General features: G+C 47.3%; 3 protein-coding genes, 1 long non-coding RNA gene and 4 other non-coding genes across 8 annotated transcripts in view; 6 read left to right on the top strand and 2 right to left on the bottom strand.

Moving 5' to 3' along the window:
- The first annotated feature begins 517 nt into the window (after positions 1-517).
- RPL4 (ribosomal protein L4) lies at positions 518-5,364 on the top strand. The gene is made up of 10 exons (XM_061446590.1): positions 518-692; positions 1,552-1,723; positions 2,332-2,438; positions 2,830-2,968; positions 3,483-3,607; positions 3,821-3,950; positions 4,178-4,334; positions 4,627-4,710; positions 4,899-5,019; positions 5,101-5,364. Exons 1-10 carry the CDS (start codon positions 690-692, stop codon positions 5,290-5,292), a joined length of 1,230 nt encoding a protein of 409 aa, XP_061302574.1. The 5' UTR covers positions 518-689; the 3' UTR covers positions 5,293-5,364.
- LOC133266233 (small nucleolar RNA SNORD16) lies at positions 1,372-1,472 on the top strand. The gene has a single exon (XR_009742295.1). It is a non-coding gene; the product is annotated as a small nucleolar RNA SNORD16 (small nucleolar RNA).
- On the top strand, positions 2,181-2,252 carry LOC133266231 (small nucleolar RNA SNORD18). Its single transcript, XR_009742293.1, has one exon. It is a non-coding gene; the product is annotated as a small nucleolar RNA SNORD18 (small nucleolar RNA).
- On the top strand, positions 2,664-2,764 carry LOC133266234 (small nucleolar RNA SNORD16). Its single transcript, XR_009742296.1, has one exon. It is a non-coding gene; the product is annotated as a small nucleolar RNA SNORD16 (small nucleolar RNA).
- LOC133266232 (small nucleolar RNA SNORD18) lies at positions 3,994-4,064 on the top strand. Its single transcript, XR_009742294.1, has one exon. It is a non-coding gene; the product is annotated as a small nucleolar RNA SNORD18 (small nucleolar RNA).
- Positions 5,030-15,531, bottom strand: part of LOC133265787 (uncharacterized) — a 38,863-nt gene continuing 28,361 nt past the window's right edge. Inside the window, exon 3 of the long non-coding RNA XR_009742111.1 lies at positions 5,030-5,056. This is a non-coding gene — a long non-coding RNA (uncharacterized LOC133265787). The remainder of the gene's footprint in view (positions 5,057-15,531) is intronic.
- SNAPC5 (small nuclear RNA activating complex polypeptide 5) lies at positions 5,565-6,840 on the top strand. Its single transcript, XM_061446394.1, has 3 exons — positions 5,565-5,718; positions 6,118-6,207; positions 6,380-6,840. The coding sequence occupies exons 1-3, from the start codon at positions 5,629-5,631 to the stop codon at positions 6,482-6,484; spliced, it is 285 nt and encodes a 94-aa protein (XP_061302378.1). The 5' UTR covers positions 5,565-5,628; the 3' UTR covers positions 6,485-6,840.
- The window catches only part of MAP2K1 (mitogen-activated protein kinase kinase 1), a 33,285-nt gene continuing 26,258 nt past the window's right edge, over positions 8,505-15,531 (bottom strand). Inside the window, exons 6-11 of the mRNA XM_061446589.1 lie at positions 14,485-14,609; positions 12,365-12,572; positions 12,171-12,235; positions 11,973-12,034; positions 10,394-10,439; positions 8,505-9,415 (exon numbers count right to left, since the gene is read on the bottom strand). Coding sequence (XP_061302573.1) covers positions 9,302-9,415; positions 10,394-10,439; positions 11,973-12,034; positions 12,171-12,235; positions 12,365-12,572; positions 14,485-14,609 — 620 coding nt within the window. The 3' untranslated portion in view covers positions 8,505-9,301. The remainder of the gene's footprint in view (positions 9,416-10,393; positions 10,440-11,972; positions 12,035-12,170; positions 12,236-12,364; positions 12,573-14,484; positions 14,610-15,531) is intronic.

Raw genomic sequence — 15,531 nt, forward strand, 5'->3', positions numbered from 1 at the left:
ATATTTTCATATATATGTTTACCTCTAAGAGATATGGATGTTCAGGGATACTTTCCCTTCCTTCTTCATATATCCTGAAAGAAAACGTTGAAAGTACGTTAACACTTAACGTACATACATTTTTTTTCCTCAGCGTTCCTCATTAAACAATGAACTGCATAAAAACAACACGGTCCTACAAACAGAGCCCCTGCAGCCTCTCACACAAGACCCACTCGATACCCCCACCTCAGCCACCCCCTCCCCTAAGCAGAGACCCCTGCTTCTGGCAAAGCCTCACCGGAGCAGACACTGGTACAGCCCGACCGCACCCCGCCACCGCTGCTCCACCACCATGACTGCCGCCCGCCACAACCGAACTGCGCGCCTCACCCGCCCCCCCGGCACTACATTTCTTTGAGGCAGCGTGACTCGTCACGCCGGATCCTTCCGCCAGAAAAGAGTCCCTCTGTTTGAGAGGAGACTGAGAGCGACAGAGGCCTCCGGAGGGACATCGCATGTCGTGACATACCCGCAGGGGCTCAGGCAGAGGTCAGGGTAGGGGACGGACTGGCGGAACGGCGGACGGCGGTGGGGCTAGCGTGCGGAAGAACATCGCTCATACTGAACGGGGAGTAAGGTGTCCTTCCTTTTCCGGTTGGGGCCTCGGCGGAGTCGGGCGGGAGCACGGTCCGCTCCGCGCCGCCACCATGGTGAGGCGCAGGCCGCGGCAGCCAGGCGCGGTCGGGGCAGTCACTGAGGCGGGCGGTGGGTTCAGGCTGGTGGGAGCCAGGCCCGGCGAGCAGAGCTCTGCCGGGTCGTGCCGCGGGCAGCCCTAGGGCTGGAGGCGTGGGCCGGCCTGCCGGCCGCCATTTTGGAGCCGTCAGCCCTCGGCTTGCCGCGTGGAGCCCGTGTGGGGAGGCCCGGCCGGGTGAAGGGGGCCTGGGGAGGGTGGCAGAGGGGATCGCGGCAGAGGGCTTGGCTTGGTCCGCTGAAAGTCACCCTTTCACGGCCCGTGTGGGAGATGGGGCCTGTATCGCCGCCTAGCAGGGCTTCTCTGGTTTTCTCACTTATTTCTCTAAAGGAGAATGAAGCCACACGGAAGCTTTGGCAGCTACATGGAGTCAGAAGAATGTTTTTTATAAGTAGCTTTTGCGCCTTTTTTGTTATTCCAGAACAGAACGGTTTGGGTTGGATGAGACCTTAAAGATCATCTAGTTCTAACCCCCTGCCACAGGCAGGGATTACCAAAGGTTACTAAATTGTTACCCAAGGATTCAGTTCTAGATTAATGTCACCCAAGTGACTTGGAGATCTGTTGAACTTAAAAGCTCAGGTATAGTTTTCTGGCCGTGGATTGTGCTGAGGGGCACTATGTTATGTGAAAATTATTGCTATGATGATGTAATTTGCGTCTTATCCAGTGCTCAGCGACAGTTGCCTGCTGTCAGCGTGCTGGCACTGCTGAGCTGAAGACCCCTTCATTCTGAGCAATAGTGGATGGATGGGAATGGTGAATGCAAGAAACTTAACTTTACTTGTGCTTAATTGTGCATCCTTTTCCTTTCCCAGGCTTGCGCTCGCCCACTGATTTCTGTGTACTCTGAGAAGGGGGAAGCATTGGGCAAGAATGTCACCCTGCCCGCTGTGTTCAAGGCTCCCATCCGCCCCGACGTTGTGAACTTCGTTCACACCAACCTGCGCAAGAACAACCGGCAGCCCTACGCTGTCAGTGAGCTTGCAGGTATGGATGGATGGGAACACCGGTGGTAGGCCTCGCCTGTGGTGTAGGTGGGCTAAAACTGAAACAGATCCAGAATGGAAATGACAAGTGCTGTCAGTGGGATTCTGTATAGGAGGTGCGATGAAAACCCCCGTTTAATAATCCTTGCTCTGTGTTGAGACTTGCCTGAGGCATTTGTCAAGAAGAAACCTGTGCAGATGGCATTTGTTAGCGTTGCTTCGGCAGCTTGTAGGTGCAGACACCCTCTGCTTCCCAAGAAATCTCTACTAGGAACATGCGCTTATTGATGAAAGTATTTCACATAAACATGTTAGCCTGCTAGGAACAGCAGTGCCCATTCAGATCTCCAAACTGAGGGCCAGGCTTAGAAATTAGTATGTTAATGTACTTGATTGTAATAAGCAGGTCTTTCATATGGTAAGAATTAACTACCCTGCTCAGATCGGGATTTGTTTTGCTGAAATGATGAGATTCCACTTCATTGGTCCGTGTTTCTGAAACACATGATAACAGTGGAAGTTCTGATGGCTGCTCCTGGATTCAGCTTATCCGTGTTTGGGAAAACTCCTCTGTTGTCACTGTTCTGAGTGAAAATCTTTCTATTCCAGGTCATCAGACCAGTGCTGAATCTTGGGGCACTGGGAGAGCTGTTGCTCGTATTCCTCGAGTACGAGGGGGTGGAACTCACCGCTCTGGTCAGGGTGCCTTTGGAAATGTATCCTTTCATAGCTGCTGCCATCAAGCAGAACAATTAAGTATCTAAATAAAACAGAACCTTCTGCTTGAGGCAGTCGTAATCTACAGTGCATGACCAGGTTTAGGAAATGAATGATGTGATTAGAACCTTCTGTATGCAAATCCAGCCTGGTTTTAATGAGCAGCAGCCCCCATTGATCCCCACTGCAGAAGGGGGTGTTGTGCATCGCATGATGCCCTATCCTGCCGTGATGTCGTAATTTGCGTCCTACTCTGTGCTGGGTGACAGTTGCCTGCTGTCAAGTGTCCTGGTGCAGGTGGGTGACGAACACTTAACGCTGAGCAAGGATCTAAGTGCCACACTAGAGAGAGAAGCTTCAACAAGGTGGTTCTTAACAGTCCATGCCTAGATGTGTCGTGGAGGCCGCATGTTTGCCCCCACCAAGACTTGGCGGCGCTGGCACCGGAGGGTGAACACAACTCAAAAGCGTTACGCCATCTGCTCTGCCCTGGCTGCATCTGCTCTTCCAGCTCTCGTCATGTCCAAAGGTGGGAATACTGTCTCTGGAAAGGCTTTACCTTGCCTGAGCAGCATCAGTGACTATGTGATTACTCAGAATGTTTCTCCTGGGTAACTGAATTAGCTTCTAAAGAGTTGAGAGACTGCCCATTCTTCTGTGCGGAGTGGTTTGCTTAGTTACAACGTGGGAAGGCACTTTGCAGTTGTGCAGTGTTGGAAGTTGGGAAGGTGCTTTTCTTTGTGTTGCTGACACAAATCTTGTGTTTATAAAAACTGAATCGGGACTCACATGGCAGTTCAGTTTGATTACTGCTCATGGAAGCCAAAGATTTGCTTAGTAGTTACTCAGGTACAGCAGGTTCTGCCCAAGGCAGGCATGTGAGACTTCACTGCTGTAGTTATTTTGCCTGAATATCAGATCATGAATTCAATTTCCACTTCTGGTGATTTTGTACCATTTCTGCGCACACAAGTCAATAACATGGAGAAATGCTTGTGGCCAGGGTCAGTGGGTAACTCCCTGTCTTGTAAAACCCTCACTAGGCCACCGGATTGAGGAGATTCCAGAACTTCCTCTGGTTGTTGAAGATAAAGTTGAGAGTTACAAGAAAACCAAGGAAGCTGTTCTCCTTCTTAAGAAGCTTAAAGCTTGGAATGACATCAAAAAGGTGAGTTTATAAGGTGGTGTTTTTGAGGGAGCCCCAGGTGATAAGACCCTGCAGTAGGAATCCATTCTCATCTCTGAAGAATGATGAACTCCTCACTGGTCCGTGTTGCAGATCCACAGTGATGATTGTGAAGTTCTGACTGAAGCCGTTTGATTGTGCCTGACTGGTGGGGTTGAGACTCCATGGAATACTCACCTTGTTGCTTTTCCGTAGGTTTATGCCTCCCAGCGGATGCGAGCTGGGAAGGGTAAGATGAGGAACCGCCGTCGCATCCAGCGCAGGGGACCCTGCATCATCTACAACGAGGACAATGGGATCATCAGAGCTTTCCGGAATATCCCAGGTAACTTAACTTCGGATGTGCCGACTCTTTGTTGGGAGACTGCCTGGAATGATGAGATTCCACTTCACTGGTCCGTGTTTCTGAAACACATGATTTTGTGGAAGTTCTGACTTGGTGACGAAGCCTCTCTCTGTTTCTGTGGACTTCCGTGTCTGTTCAGAGTGTAGTCCTCCATTCCTTGATTTTAATCACAAGCTGACGGGATCGGTTCGCCTGTTTTCCTGTAGGAATCACTCTCCTCGATGTGAACAAGCTGAACCTGCTCAGACTCGCTCCCGGGGGCCACGTTGGGCGTTTCTGCATTTGGACAGAAAGTGCCTTCCGCAAGCTGGATGATCTGTACGGCACCTGGCGCAAAGCTGCCACGCTCAAGAGCGACTACAAGTGAGTGTGGACAGGATGGGATGGGAGAGTTCCAGACCCAGATTAGACCTTAGGCAGAAGCTCTTCCCTGTGAGGGTGCTGAGGCCCTGGCACAGGGTGCCCAGAGAAGCTGTGGCTGCCCCATCCCTGGCAGTGTTCAAGGCCAGGTTGGACACGGGCTTGGAGCAACCTGCTCTAGTGGAAGGTGTCCCTGCCTATGGCAGGGGGCTGGAACTCCGTGAGCTTTAAGATCCCTTCCAACACAAACCAGTCTGGGATTCTGTGACTGACAGGATGAATGTTTGTTTCACAGCCTGCCCATGCACAAGATGACCAACACGGACATTGGAAGAATCATGAGAAGCCAGGAAATTCAGAAGGCCCTGCGTGCTCCAAAGTAAGGGATTTATCTATGAATGGGCACCTTCCCCAGTTGCCTAAATCCCTCAGGTGGGGGGGGCTGGGTTTAGGTTACATTTTGGGTACAAATACAAGGAATTACAATTCCTCAAACCTCAGTGAAAACTGAGCGGAATGTGGGTTGTGGCCTGAGCCGGTGCTACGCTATGGATGTGTTCTCCGCAGGAAGAAGATTCGCCGCAGGGTCCTGAAGAAGAACCCATTGAAGAATCTGAGAATCATGATCAAGTTGAACCCGTACGCCAAGACAATGAGGCGCAACACCATCCTGCGCCACGCACAGAACGTGAGTGCGCCGGGGCCAGGCACGGTGGGGTCGGTACCTCAGGGATGTCCTCATCATCTCGTTTTGTCTTTTATTTTGCAGCATAAACTTAAGGAGGAGAAGAAAGCCAAGGCCAAGCTGGCAGCCAAGGTCCCGGCAGAGCCCGCAGTCAAGACCCCTGAGGCCAAGGCCCCTGCAGCCAAGGCCCCTGCAGCCAAGACCCCCGCAGCCAAGGCCTCTGCAGCCAAGACCCCCGCAGCCAAGGCCCCTGCGAAGACCAAGGCTAAAGCATGAGGCGGGCGGCTTCCCGCGGGAGCGTGCCCGGCTCTGTCCGGGATCACCGGCAATAAATCCTCTTGGAGCAGAGAGCCGGTGTCGTGTTTGTCGTGTGTTCGGAGGGGAAAGGATGCGGGGCGGGGGGAGGTCTTTCCCTACCCCCGCTGGAGCCGGGGTTTGTCCGTTTCCCGTTTTAATCGTGGGCTGTGACCGGAACCGGCCGCACGGTGGCAGCCGCTGCCCGGAAACGTTCAAAGCGCGGAGGACCGTGTGGCTGCGCCTCCTCCGCCCCGCCAGGGGGCGCTGCGGCGGGGCGCGGTGACGTGAGCGGGGCGGGCTGGCGCGCGGCGGAAGATGCTGAGCCGGCTGCAGGAGCTGCGCAGGGAGGAGGAGACGCTGCTGCGCGTGAAGGCGGCGCTGCGCGAGCAGCTCACGCGGCTCAGGGTGCGCGGGGGGGGGGGAGGGGGGGGGGAGGGGGAGGGGGACGGGCCTGGACCGGGACCGGGCGGCGGGGGACGGGGCGGCCCCGACACCGAGAGCGGCCGGGGGGTGCTGGAGATCATGTGACCGATTGCGTGTGATCACAGACACCGAGGGCGCGGGCAGAGGGAGACCCACAGTACACGGACCGTAGGCAGAAGCTCTTCCCTGTGAGGGTGCGGAGGCGCTGGCACAGAGGAGCTGTGGCTGCCCCATCCCTGGCAGTGCTCAAGGCCAGGTTGGACACAGGGCTTGGAGCAAGCTGCTCTGGAACTGGAGGAGCTTTAAGGCCCCTTCCAACACAAACATTCTGTGGTGTTACTGAGTCATTGCTGCAGAGGTGTCAGTGTGCCCGTGCTGCAGGTGGAGGAGCTGGCCCTGCAGTCCATGATCCGGTCCAGAGAGGAGAATGGGACCGTCCCTTCCTCCACAGCAGCAGAGGAGGTTCAGAAGGTGAGGGAAGGCTTTGCAGGGGGAGAACAGGGGGATGGGGAGTTCCAGGGGTGGCACCGAGGTGACAGCAGTGCCTGTGAGCAACTGGGGGGGCTGCGGTTCAAGTTCTTGTTGACCTCGTTCACACTGCTTTGTAATTATAGATCTGATTGTGACACTCTTACCCTGACAGACTCTTGGGCAGATGGACAACGAGGCTGCCATCAACCAAACCGAGTTACACTTAAGTCTTCAAGATCATGGAGAGGAGGAAGAGGAGGAGGAATCAGATTCTTGACGGAAGAAAACCTGAGATGGTTTTCATACAGACTCAGGAGTTTCTGCCTCATTCAAACTCACCATTTTGTCCTGTGCACAGATACAAACTGCAGGACACGCAGGACATGAGGTCTGGTGCAGTTACACTTGAACATGCAAATGTCATGTCATAGACATTAAAAGAATGAACATTTGCCGTACAAACATGTAGCGTAATCCCTTCCCTATTTAAAACCTAATGTAGCTTACTGCATCCGTGGCTGGGGCTTGGGAAAGTCATTGAGTCAGACTAATTTAACATGTATTGTGACCAGCAAGTTTGTTCTTATTTCCTGATGCTGAGAAATGAAACCAGGCCACAGAGGCTGGTGCTGACCCAGTGATTGTGTTTTAGACCTCATCTGCCTCAACTGGGAGGTGGGAAAAGCCATGTCCAGGCTCCTGGCTTCCATGTTCTCACCTGAGCACAAGGTTTATTCCTTCCTCTTTCTGTACCTCCTGGTGCTCTACCATATTGGCAACTTGGACCAACACAGTGAAGTGTTTCCTACTTTGTGCTCTCTCAGACTAGCAGCCAAGAGCCTTGTACTCATCCACAAATCATACATGCTACTTGTAATACAGAACTAGTGCTTTTTGAGCACTGTTACTTACTTTTTCCCTTAGCAACTTGTAAATAATGCAATTCCACCTTCTGCTTTCAAGTGATCTTCAAGGAGGAGTTTAAGAACTTAGTTATAAAATGGGAAGTGAGTGCCCTCTCATTTCTTTAATGGCACAAAAAGCACTGTAACTGCTGCTCATGGACAGACAAGATGCTTTTCCTCCTCATTTTATCCATTCTCATTTAATACACAGAAATCCAAACTCTGTTAAACTGGTTAAAAACAAACAATAAAAGTAATATCCTGACTCAGCCACTCTGTCAGCTGTCATTGTCACTTACCTGCTGGTTGTGCCTGCACAACAGTAGGGGCTGTTGCTGACTCCCGTATCACTCAGAGAAAACAGAATCAACACCCTTGTGAAGTCTGCTTTTAAGAGCAGGAAAGGATTTGGGAATTGGTTGAGTAGCCCAGGTGTGGTCAGAACCTGGGATTCTACTTCCCATGAGCTGTCGCAGCTGTCTGAGGAGAGATGGGGTATCTGGCTCTTATTTGGACTGTAGCTTCCTGGGGTGTCCTACTACATGTACCTGGACTTGCAGTGCTCATGTTACCCTTGTCTGGGGAGCAAACATGTAAAATGGGAGCTCAGTGTCAAGCTGGCTGTTCACATATTGCACATTTCTATTACCAAACAGTAAAGAGTACTACTGTAACACCCCTGTGTGTTTGTGTGTGTGTAATTCACATGTAAAGCTCAGGACATATTTAATTAAACACTACCCAGCCTTGGCACTACTAAAAAGTCACATTCAAAGGAGAAGCGGCTGAAAGAAGCCTCGGCTGTGTCAGTGAGTCATTTCCTACTGTCACTGGCGGAAGGGCTATTCTGTCTCTCTCCGATACTCGATACTGTTGGCCAAGTGGAAGTTTACATCCCAACAGATGGGGATTCCTTTTGGGAAAGAACTTCAGGCATTTCCTTCTCTGAAAGGTCAAGGAGCTGAACTCTGGCTAGTGCTGCTCACCACAGCTGTTAAATCTCTGTGCAGAGGACACGCTCCTGGTTCTGTTGTACAGGAACAGCAGCAGGTGATGGAAGCTGGGCTTGTGAGGGAAAATAACCTGCAGAAATGAGCATTATACAGTGTAGAACCTGAAGCAATGAGTGCAGTGATGGATGCAGACAGGTAGGTCTGCCCTTGGCTGGGTGGATCACAATGTTCCCATGCCACAGCCTCTCACACCCTGCCCGGGGGGGCACAGTACTGAGCACTGAAGGCTGTACAAAGTTGTGCCAGTGACACAGACACAAGCTCTGGAGTGAGGCTTCTCTCCGACAGCCCTCAGAAATGCAGGGAACAGGGTATATACAGAAAGAGTGTGTAATGCTCTTTGGTTAAGGTCTTAAGTCTCTATAAAAGCTTCAAGAAGTTATTTGATAATATATTTATTAAGAGAACCCATTGCTAAACATCTGAGAGAATAAAACAATAGAGGATCTTCATACACTTCAGACACTAAACACAGTTGTCATGAAACTTCAGGTTAGAAGAAAGCAAAACTGCCTGGATCTTTGTCTCGATTCTGTAGGACACGGCCAAGAACTAACTTTTAAAACTCAATCAGAAAGACATCACTAAACCCAAGTAGGATGATATGTTTTAAAAATAAATATAGAAATATGAACAAGTCTACAATTAGAATAGTGCCCTGGACGTTCCAAGAAATGCAGAGCTCTTCCATCTAGACCTGTGAAGAGAGATCTCGGAACAAACATTGGAACCATCAGGCCTAACTTTCAGGTACAGTTTGACAGCAGCAGAAGCATGCTCGACAGATACAGGTTCAGGGCATCCCTAACCCTTTCTGCGTGGGAGATCAGGTAAGCATGATTGAAGTACCAACGATTTACAAAGGATCTTGATAAAGTTCAAACAGGCTGGGAGGAAACACCCTCAGTGATATCTTCGTTAAGAAAGAATATCCATAATCACTTAAAATCAGCAAGCACTGGAACTTAGACATCTTACAGTTTGGTCAGTGAACGAATGTCATCCAATACGATACCAATTAGTTTATGACAAAGTTTAAAACCATTTGGCACATGCTATAAAGACATTCTTCCTTAAGAGGTGAAATACATGTCTGAACAGGTAGAAGCTGAGGAAAGAGGACCAAAATAGCATCGTTGTTAACAGATGTACAGGACAGGAGCAGCTCTTCTGCACTCAGACTCCAGCAGCATGTGTGGGGGTGCTTGGTTGGTTAAGGCCTATGGTTGAACAGAGCCACCCTGCAAAATCCACCTCCTCCGCTTCAGATCTCTTAATGAAAGCATGAATCTGAGCAGAGGAGAACATCATCAGTATTCAAGCACCCAAATCTGTTAAGTAATAGTTTTGAATAGCCTGCAATAGCATAAATCCAGTTTACTTTCAGTTTTCAAGCTAGCTATAAGATCTGGCAAGCCACGCGAAGCAACCAGGAGAGATTTTCTGCAGGGTTCTGGAAATAGCCAGCATATGAAGTGTACACGTGGCACAGTATTCCAGAGGAATGCTGCCTACACGGTGCCTACTGCACAATACTTACACCAAAGTATGCAATAAGGACGTGACTCAGCCACTTGAGATAATACTCTGGAAAATGTCTGCTTGTGCATAGAGAGGCTTTTTGTAATCAAAAGAGTCTGACTGCATTTTGTACCCTTATTGTACAACAGGATCACAGCAGGGGAAACGTGATTTTCTGCAGCAGAACTTCAGTGCTAGAGTTACAGTTAAGGCCATGAAAGATCCAACGAAACTGGTAAGGTCACTTCATGCAGAACAATTGCAGCATGGTTGGGTGTAGTAGTTCATAGTTTTTGCTAAGCCAAGCTGACACGAAGGATAAAATCTGCCTCTCTTTCAACAGATGATTAAAATGCATTTAGCTATTCCATAAGCAAGTGGTATTTTGTTCTCTTGTCCTCCTGAAAGTGATAATCTATACACCTTATTATTGACGGATAAACCCAAGAAAGAGAATTCTTTTGCTCATTCATACCATTAGGTCATCTACTTCTTGTCATTACCAGACTCCCAAACCCACTCATTTTGGTCTCCTTGACAGTCCCTGTCCTGGGAGCTTGTGAAACCTGTAACCCCTTGAAAAGAAGCCCCAGAAAAGCAGCTGCTGCTAAAACTGTCTGAGCTGCTTATGTCAAGGGCCACAAATTACACTCTGGGCCTCACACTCAGGTCCTGATCTTAGGGCAGCTGAGGAATCCAACCTGCATGGACAAGAGCTCTCAGTTCAAGTTCAGAGCTTTCACTTACCATCAGCTGCTTCAAGTCGGCTCTCTCAGCGGGATTTTTAATTAAACTAGGAAAACAGAAAGTGTTGCACAAATTACATGTATTATCTTGTAAAGATCAGGTTACATCATGCTGGTGTGCTGCTTTGGTCTAAGAAGATCCCACTCTAGATACAAGCATTAGGTAATGCAGTGCCTCAAACAAATCAGGCTCTGTACACGAGTCCCTTCTGTAGTTGTCACAGGTACAGTTTTAGGTATGAAGTCCTGAATTGCCCGATAACTCTCCATGAGGGCAGCAGTGAGTGTCTATAACCAAGTGTCTATAACCAAGCTGGAGAGATCAAATTCCCATTTAAACAAAACCTCAACACTAGGAACTGCTTTATCCCCCAAGTTTCTTTTACCCAAGCCTTTTCAAGCTCTGTACCAAGTATGGCTGTTGCATTACTTTTGTGCCATTTGGTAGCAGTAAATATGTATATGTAGCTGCTAATAAATTAACTTCCCAAACTGTAAAACTGCCTCCCTCAGCACTGAATATACTGGTTCAGTGCTGGTATCACTTAAGTGCAACTGGACAAGTAAATCAGTGGGTAAACTGTTGCTGTGATAAAGTTGTTGGTTCAGTAAAACACTGGGAAAGAAAAAGACAAATATGTGGAGCCTGCAAGACTTGTGCATCACAAGGAACAGTCATTGCAGAACACTGTGAAGGTTACTCAAAAGTAAAGATCCTCCTTTGGAACTGTGGCATATGATCAGTCGTAAGTGCTACGATGTCTTCGATGCTGAGAAACCTAAGTTGCATACAGCAGCAGAAATCATATTGTAAGGAGGGGAACATCTCTCAGCTTTGGGGTTCTCTTTGGATACATATGCTGTTAAGCTGGTGCCTGCAGGATGAGCTTTAGGCACATTAGCAGTCAGAGAAAGAGGATTACACTAACTGAAATCACATTTACCATAGCCACAAGTAGGAACTGTCCTGGTTTTGGCTGGGATAGAGTTAATTTTCCTCCCAGTCTCTGGTGCAGTGCTGGCTTTAGTTTGAGAACAATGCTGATAACACACCATGGTTTAGTTTTCGCTAAGTAGCGCTTACCCTGATCAAGGACTTCTCAATCTCATGCTCTGCCAGAGAGGAGAGGCACAAGAAGCCAGGAGGAAGCAAAACCAGGAGAGCTGCCCTGAGCGAGCTGAAGTCTTATTCCATACCACAGACCATCATCCCAGTATATGAACTGGGAGAAGTTGGCCAGAAGGGGCTGCTTACTGCTCAGGGACAGGCAGGGTGGTGATCATTTTTATTGAGCATCACTTGTTTGGTCACAGTGTTTACTCCTTCCTTTATTTCCTATTATAATTATATTTTATTTCAAATATTAAACTGTTCTTATCTCAACACACAGGTTTTTACCCTTTTCTAATTCTCCTCCCCCTTCCACTGTAAGGTACTCAGCAAGGTACACTGCAGGGGTACCAGGTTACCAGCTGGGCTTAAACTACCACAGGACTCTGCCAAGTTACTGATACATTAAGACAGCAGGGCTGATCCCAAGTGTGTACCTTCCCAACTTAGCCACAGAAAAGGTACTCACCATTTGTTAACAAAATCTTGAAATTCAGAACCAAAAACACCATTGGGCAGTTTTGGAGGTGGCTAAAAAGAAATAAATCAGTCATTCAGCATAACTAATACATGGTGAAGCACAACCTACCTAGAGGTCTACCAATTACACGGCCTGTATCTGGGTAAGTTTACAACTGTGTAAGTACAAGTGCAAATAGTTCATTACCTCGTTGACAATGTAATCAAGAAGCTCAAAGATTGCCATTGGGGGTCTGCTGTCTGGTCCATAGGCTAAGGAGAAATTGCAGAGTAGAAAAGCACATTGTTACTCTCCTGTGGTAGGGGTGCTTGAAGATACTAACACCTTGAAGCTGACAGAAAAGGGTATTAGAAAAGAATGTACAAGCTGTTGTAACTTACAGCTCACTGGTCGACCAGGCGTTCTTTGCCTGGGTGAGGTCTCTGTGACTGGTGAATCTCCCTCTACGGGGCAGCCAAACATTAATTCAAGCTCCTTGGAATCAGGAGGAGGAATCGGGTATCTGCCAATAGCCATTTCCACCAGTGACAGCCCCATGCTCCAGATATCCGACTGCACCGAGTAGTGAGTTCCCTGTAGTCTTTCCGGCTACAACAGATGAAAAGGAAGGAGAGAGTTTAATAACAAGAGAAAACCCTGCATTCTGCAATAACCTGGATAAAACGAAAGATGAAACCTTAACTGGTTAGAATGACATGTGCCAGTGAGTGACTTCTTGATCTTTTGCTTTCACTCTCTCATCTGGAGTTCCAGAAGTCCCACAAACACTGCACACACCACTGCAAATAGCTCTGAGGATACTCTAAAATGATGCTATTATGTCACTGGTTTATTTCTTTAGCTTTATATATAAATGTTTCAGATATTAATGATGGGATAACTAAAGAGCAAGAAAGCAGAACTAGTACAGGCAACTAAAGATTCATCTGGTTTCCCTGAGAAACTGCTCTTGGCTTTCTGCTTTGGGAAGGAGAGGAAGGTAGCTTCATTAATTGTGTCCAAAAGCAACGTGGTGCTCTAGCAGTAGTCCTGTGGTTTGTGATGCTTCTCAGCTGATGCCACTCTAATAGCTCCCTACAGCAGAAATGCATTAATGCAAGAGCTGTTCTATACGTGCATGCTGCAGTTTCAGATCCATATTCACATAACTTCTACAGAAACTGCTGAGCTTTATAATCCATCAATATGCTAATAAAATGTAACACACCAATTGAATGACACAGTATTATACAGGGCACAGACCTTTCCTGGAGGTATAACGATAGAAAAATGTATACAGGATAGGAAGATGGGCATGTGTTGGGCAGGCTGAGCTGCCTGCACACTAAGGTCTGACAAACTGAAGCGAAATAGGCTTAATTATTTGCATTATAAACATGTATGCAGGTAAGACAACAGACTCAGCTAAAAACACACTAAGGAAGCTGCTGCCAGAAAAGATACTTCAGATACTAACAAAAATAACAATCACCGTCATGGCTTGGTCTGTGACATATGACAAGAGAGCAAAGCTAAATCTCAGTCTGTAAAAACAGTAAAGTAAAGAAGACCAAAAGCAGACAGCACTTTGCTCTCACTCCTCCTTCTGAAAGAAAAGGAGCCAGCAGTATGTTAAGGGCCCAAAAGAGATGGGGCTATGAATTTCTTTTGTTAATTACCAACAGTCCCTGACTGTATGTGGGAACATAAGCCAGTTTTATTTCAAGTACATTACCAATATTATATGACAAAAAAGAGAACACTGTCTTTGCTGTTGAAGCGCAGGACCCATACAAAGCTATTATGCTTTAAGCAGAGAAAATAGTTTAAGCCCACACAGTTTCAGTCTTGGAGCAGAACCTCTGAACATGCTATTGTAAGAGCTAATTGGTTGTCTGCTGCACCAGGTGTGTACATTAGAATGAGACTTGTTATTTCCATTAACTGCAACTTTCACATAATGCAAAGAGTTCATGAGAAGAGCAAGTTTCAAGGTATTCCTCATACAGAGGAACAAAGAAAACCCTGTAAACAGGCTCAGACTGCTGCCACGGCCTTGTCCACAGCAGCCACTCCCATGCTTTCTCTTGTTGCTGCAGTGCATTGGGCTCCCAAGAGCAGGCACAACAGGATCACCAGAGAGGCAGCAGTGTACACTTGCCTGCATAAATGACCGCAGCAAAATGATGGAGTGGGAAGAGAACACCACTTAAGGAAAGCAAACTGCAAGTACTGGGCTTTTTTGGAGACATGTATACAAAACCCAAATGCATTAACTGACTGGATTCTGCAACATGGACACAGCTACATCTGTTATAGTGTTACAAAACATACCACGTTGTTTGGTTTTCCTTGCAACAGTTCCTTCCCCCACTTACAATCCGATAACTGGAATATTCCTGGAATGCAGGAAGTGCTGAACTATGACCAGCAGTAGTAATGGCAATAGATGGTTTCTTAGTTTGATTACTGGAATCATGGTATCTCTACCAGAACATAAAGCTACAAAATCTGTACTTACAGACATGTAGGAACGTGTGCCAACAAACGAGTTTGCCATAGAATCTATCAGTTGTCCACTGACACCAAAATCACAAAGCTTGATTTCCCCTCTGGAGTTCACCAGAATGTTAGAAGGTTTAACATCTGCAAAAAACCATCATGAATGAATTATATTTAACAGATAAAATAGGAAATTTGACAACAAAAGTAACATGAAAGGTGAGAGTTACCATGTGTCTCCCTTTGTTTCCCTTCTGACTATGACACAATTCTACCCCTTCTCTGGGAATACTCGGGGAAGAGACTGGGTTCCCTAGGCCTATTTCACTGGCTATTTATCTACAGACAGCTGCAAAAAGGCTGTTAGTTTGCAGGTTTTATTTCACCCTGTTCCTTGTCCTTCCAATACTCAGTTTGGGCATCTACATCATCCTTGCAACAACTAAGATGCAAGATGAACATTAAAGTGTACCTCAGCACAGCTGCTTTAGCCCAGAAAGAATCACTAAAGAGGCCCTATATTTATTTTACAAAGGTAAATGAACTACAGCAGCCACTTCATCATCCTTAAGTTAATATTCATATCTATGTAACATAAACCACCCTTTAGCAAAACAGTTCGTGGAGTGTGTTGTTACTGTTCTGGGTTTGTTTGGGGGGGTCTTTGGGGGTGGATGCTCTTGGTTTTGTCTGTTGTGTTGGAGTGAGGTTGTTTACAAAGCTCTGAAAAAAATCATTATCCTATTATTGAAATTCTGCTTTTGAAATGCTCTGAGATTGTGTTTACCTGTGACAGAACCAGGCAGGATTTTGACTCCATCACTGTTTCTAAATAGAAATGTAATAAGGGTCACTGGTAACCAAGCAACTAATAACAGCTATTTGAATGCAAAGGTACAGAGAACAATTATTTACTGTTTCTTTTGGAGCTGTAAGGTTTTTTTTATTGCTTGGCTGATCCTTACCAATGCATTATTGAGATAAGTAAGCAACAGTTCACATTTGCAAGCAGTGCTACAGAAATAAGGGTGCTATAAATGGAGTTTGAAGAAAGATCAGCTCAGCC

This window comes from Pezoporus flaviventris, unplaced genomic scaffold (assembly GCF_033815535.1).
Source record: "Pezoporus flaviventris isolate CSIRO_AGI_PZ_B2104156 unplaced genomic scaffold, CSIRO_AGI_Pfla_v1 ptg000006l, whole genome shotgun sequence".
Lineage (NCBI taxonomy): Eukaryota > Metazoa > Chordata > Aves > Psittaciformes > Psittacidae > Pezoporus > Pezoporus flaviventris.

What these genes read in the sequence shown, in the direction of transcription:
- RPL4 (XM_061446590.1), top strand. An exon ending in AGCTTTCCGGAATATCCCAG is followed by an intron (nt 3,951 to 4,177) that starts GTAACTTAACTT and finishes GTTTTCCTGTAG; the next exon opens with GAATCACTCTCCTCGATGTG. An exon ending in ACGCTCAAGAGCGACTACAA is followed by an intron (nt 4,335 to 4,626) that starts GTGAGTGTGGAC and finishes TTTGTTTCACAG; the next exon opens with CCTGCCCATGCACAAGATGA.
- SNAPC5 (XM_061446394.1), top strand. Translation starts at nt 5,629, where the DNA reads ATGCTGAGCCGGCTGCAGGAGCTGCGCAGGGAGGAGGAGACGCTGCTG. An exon ending in AGCAGCTCACGCGGCTCAGG is followed by an intron (nt 5,719 to 6,117) that starts GTGCGCGGGGGG and finishes CCCGTGCTGCAG; the next exon opens with GTGGAGGAGCTGGCCCTGCA. An exon ending in CAGCAGAGGAGGTTCAGAAG is followed by an intron (nt 6,208 to 6,379) that starts GTGAGGGAAGGC and finishes TTACCCTGACAG; the next exon opens with ACTCTTGGGCAGATGGACAA.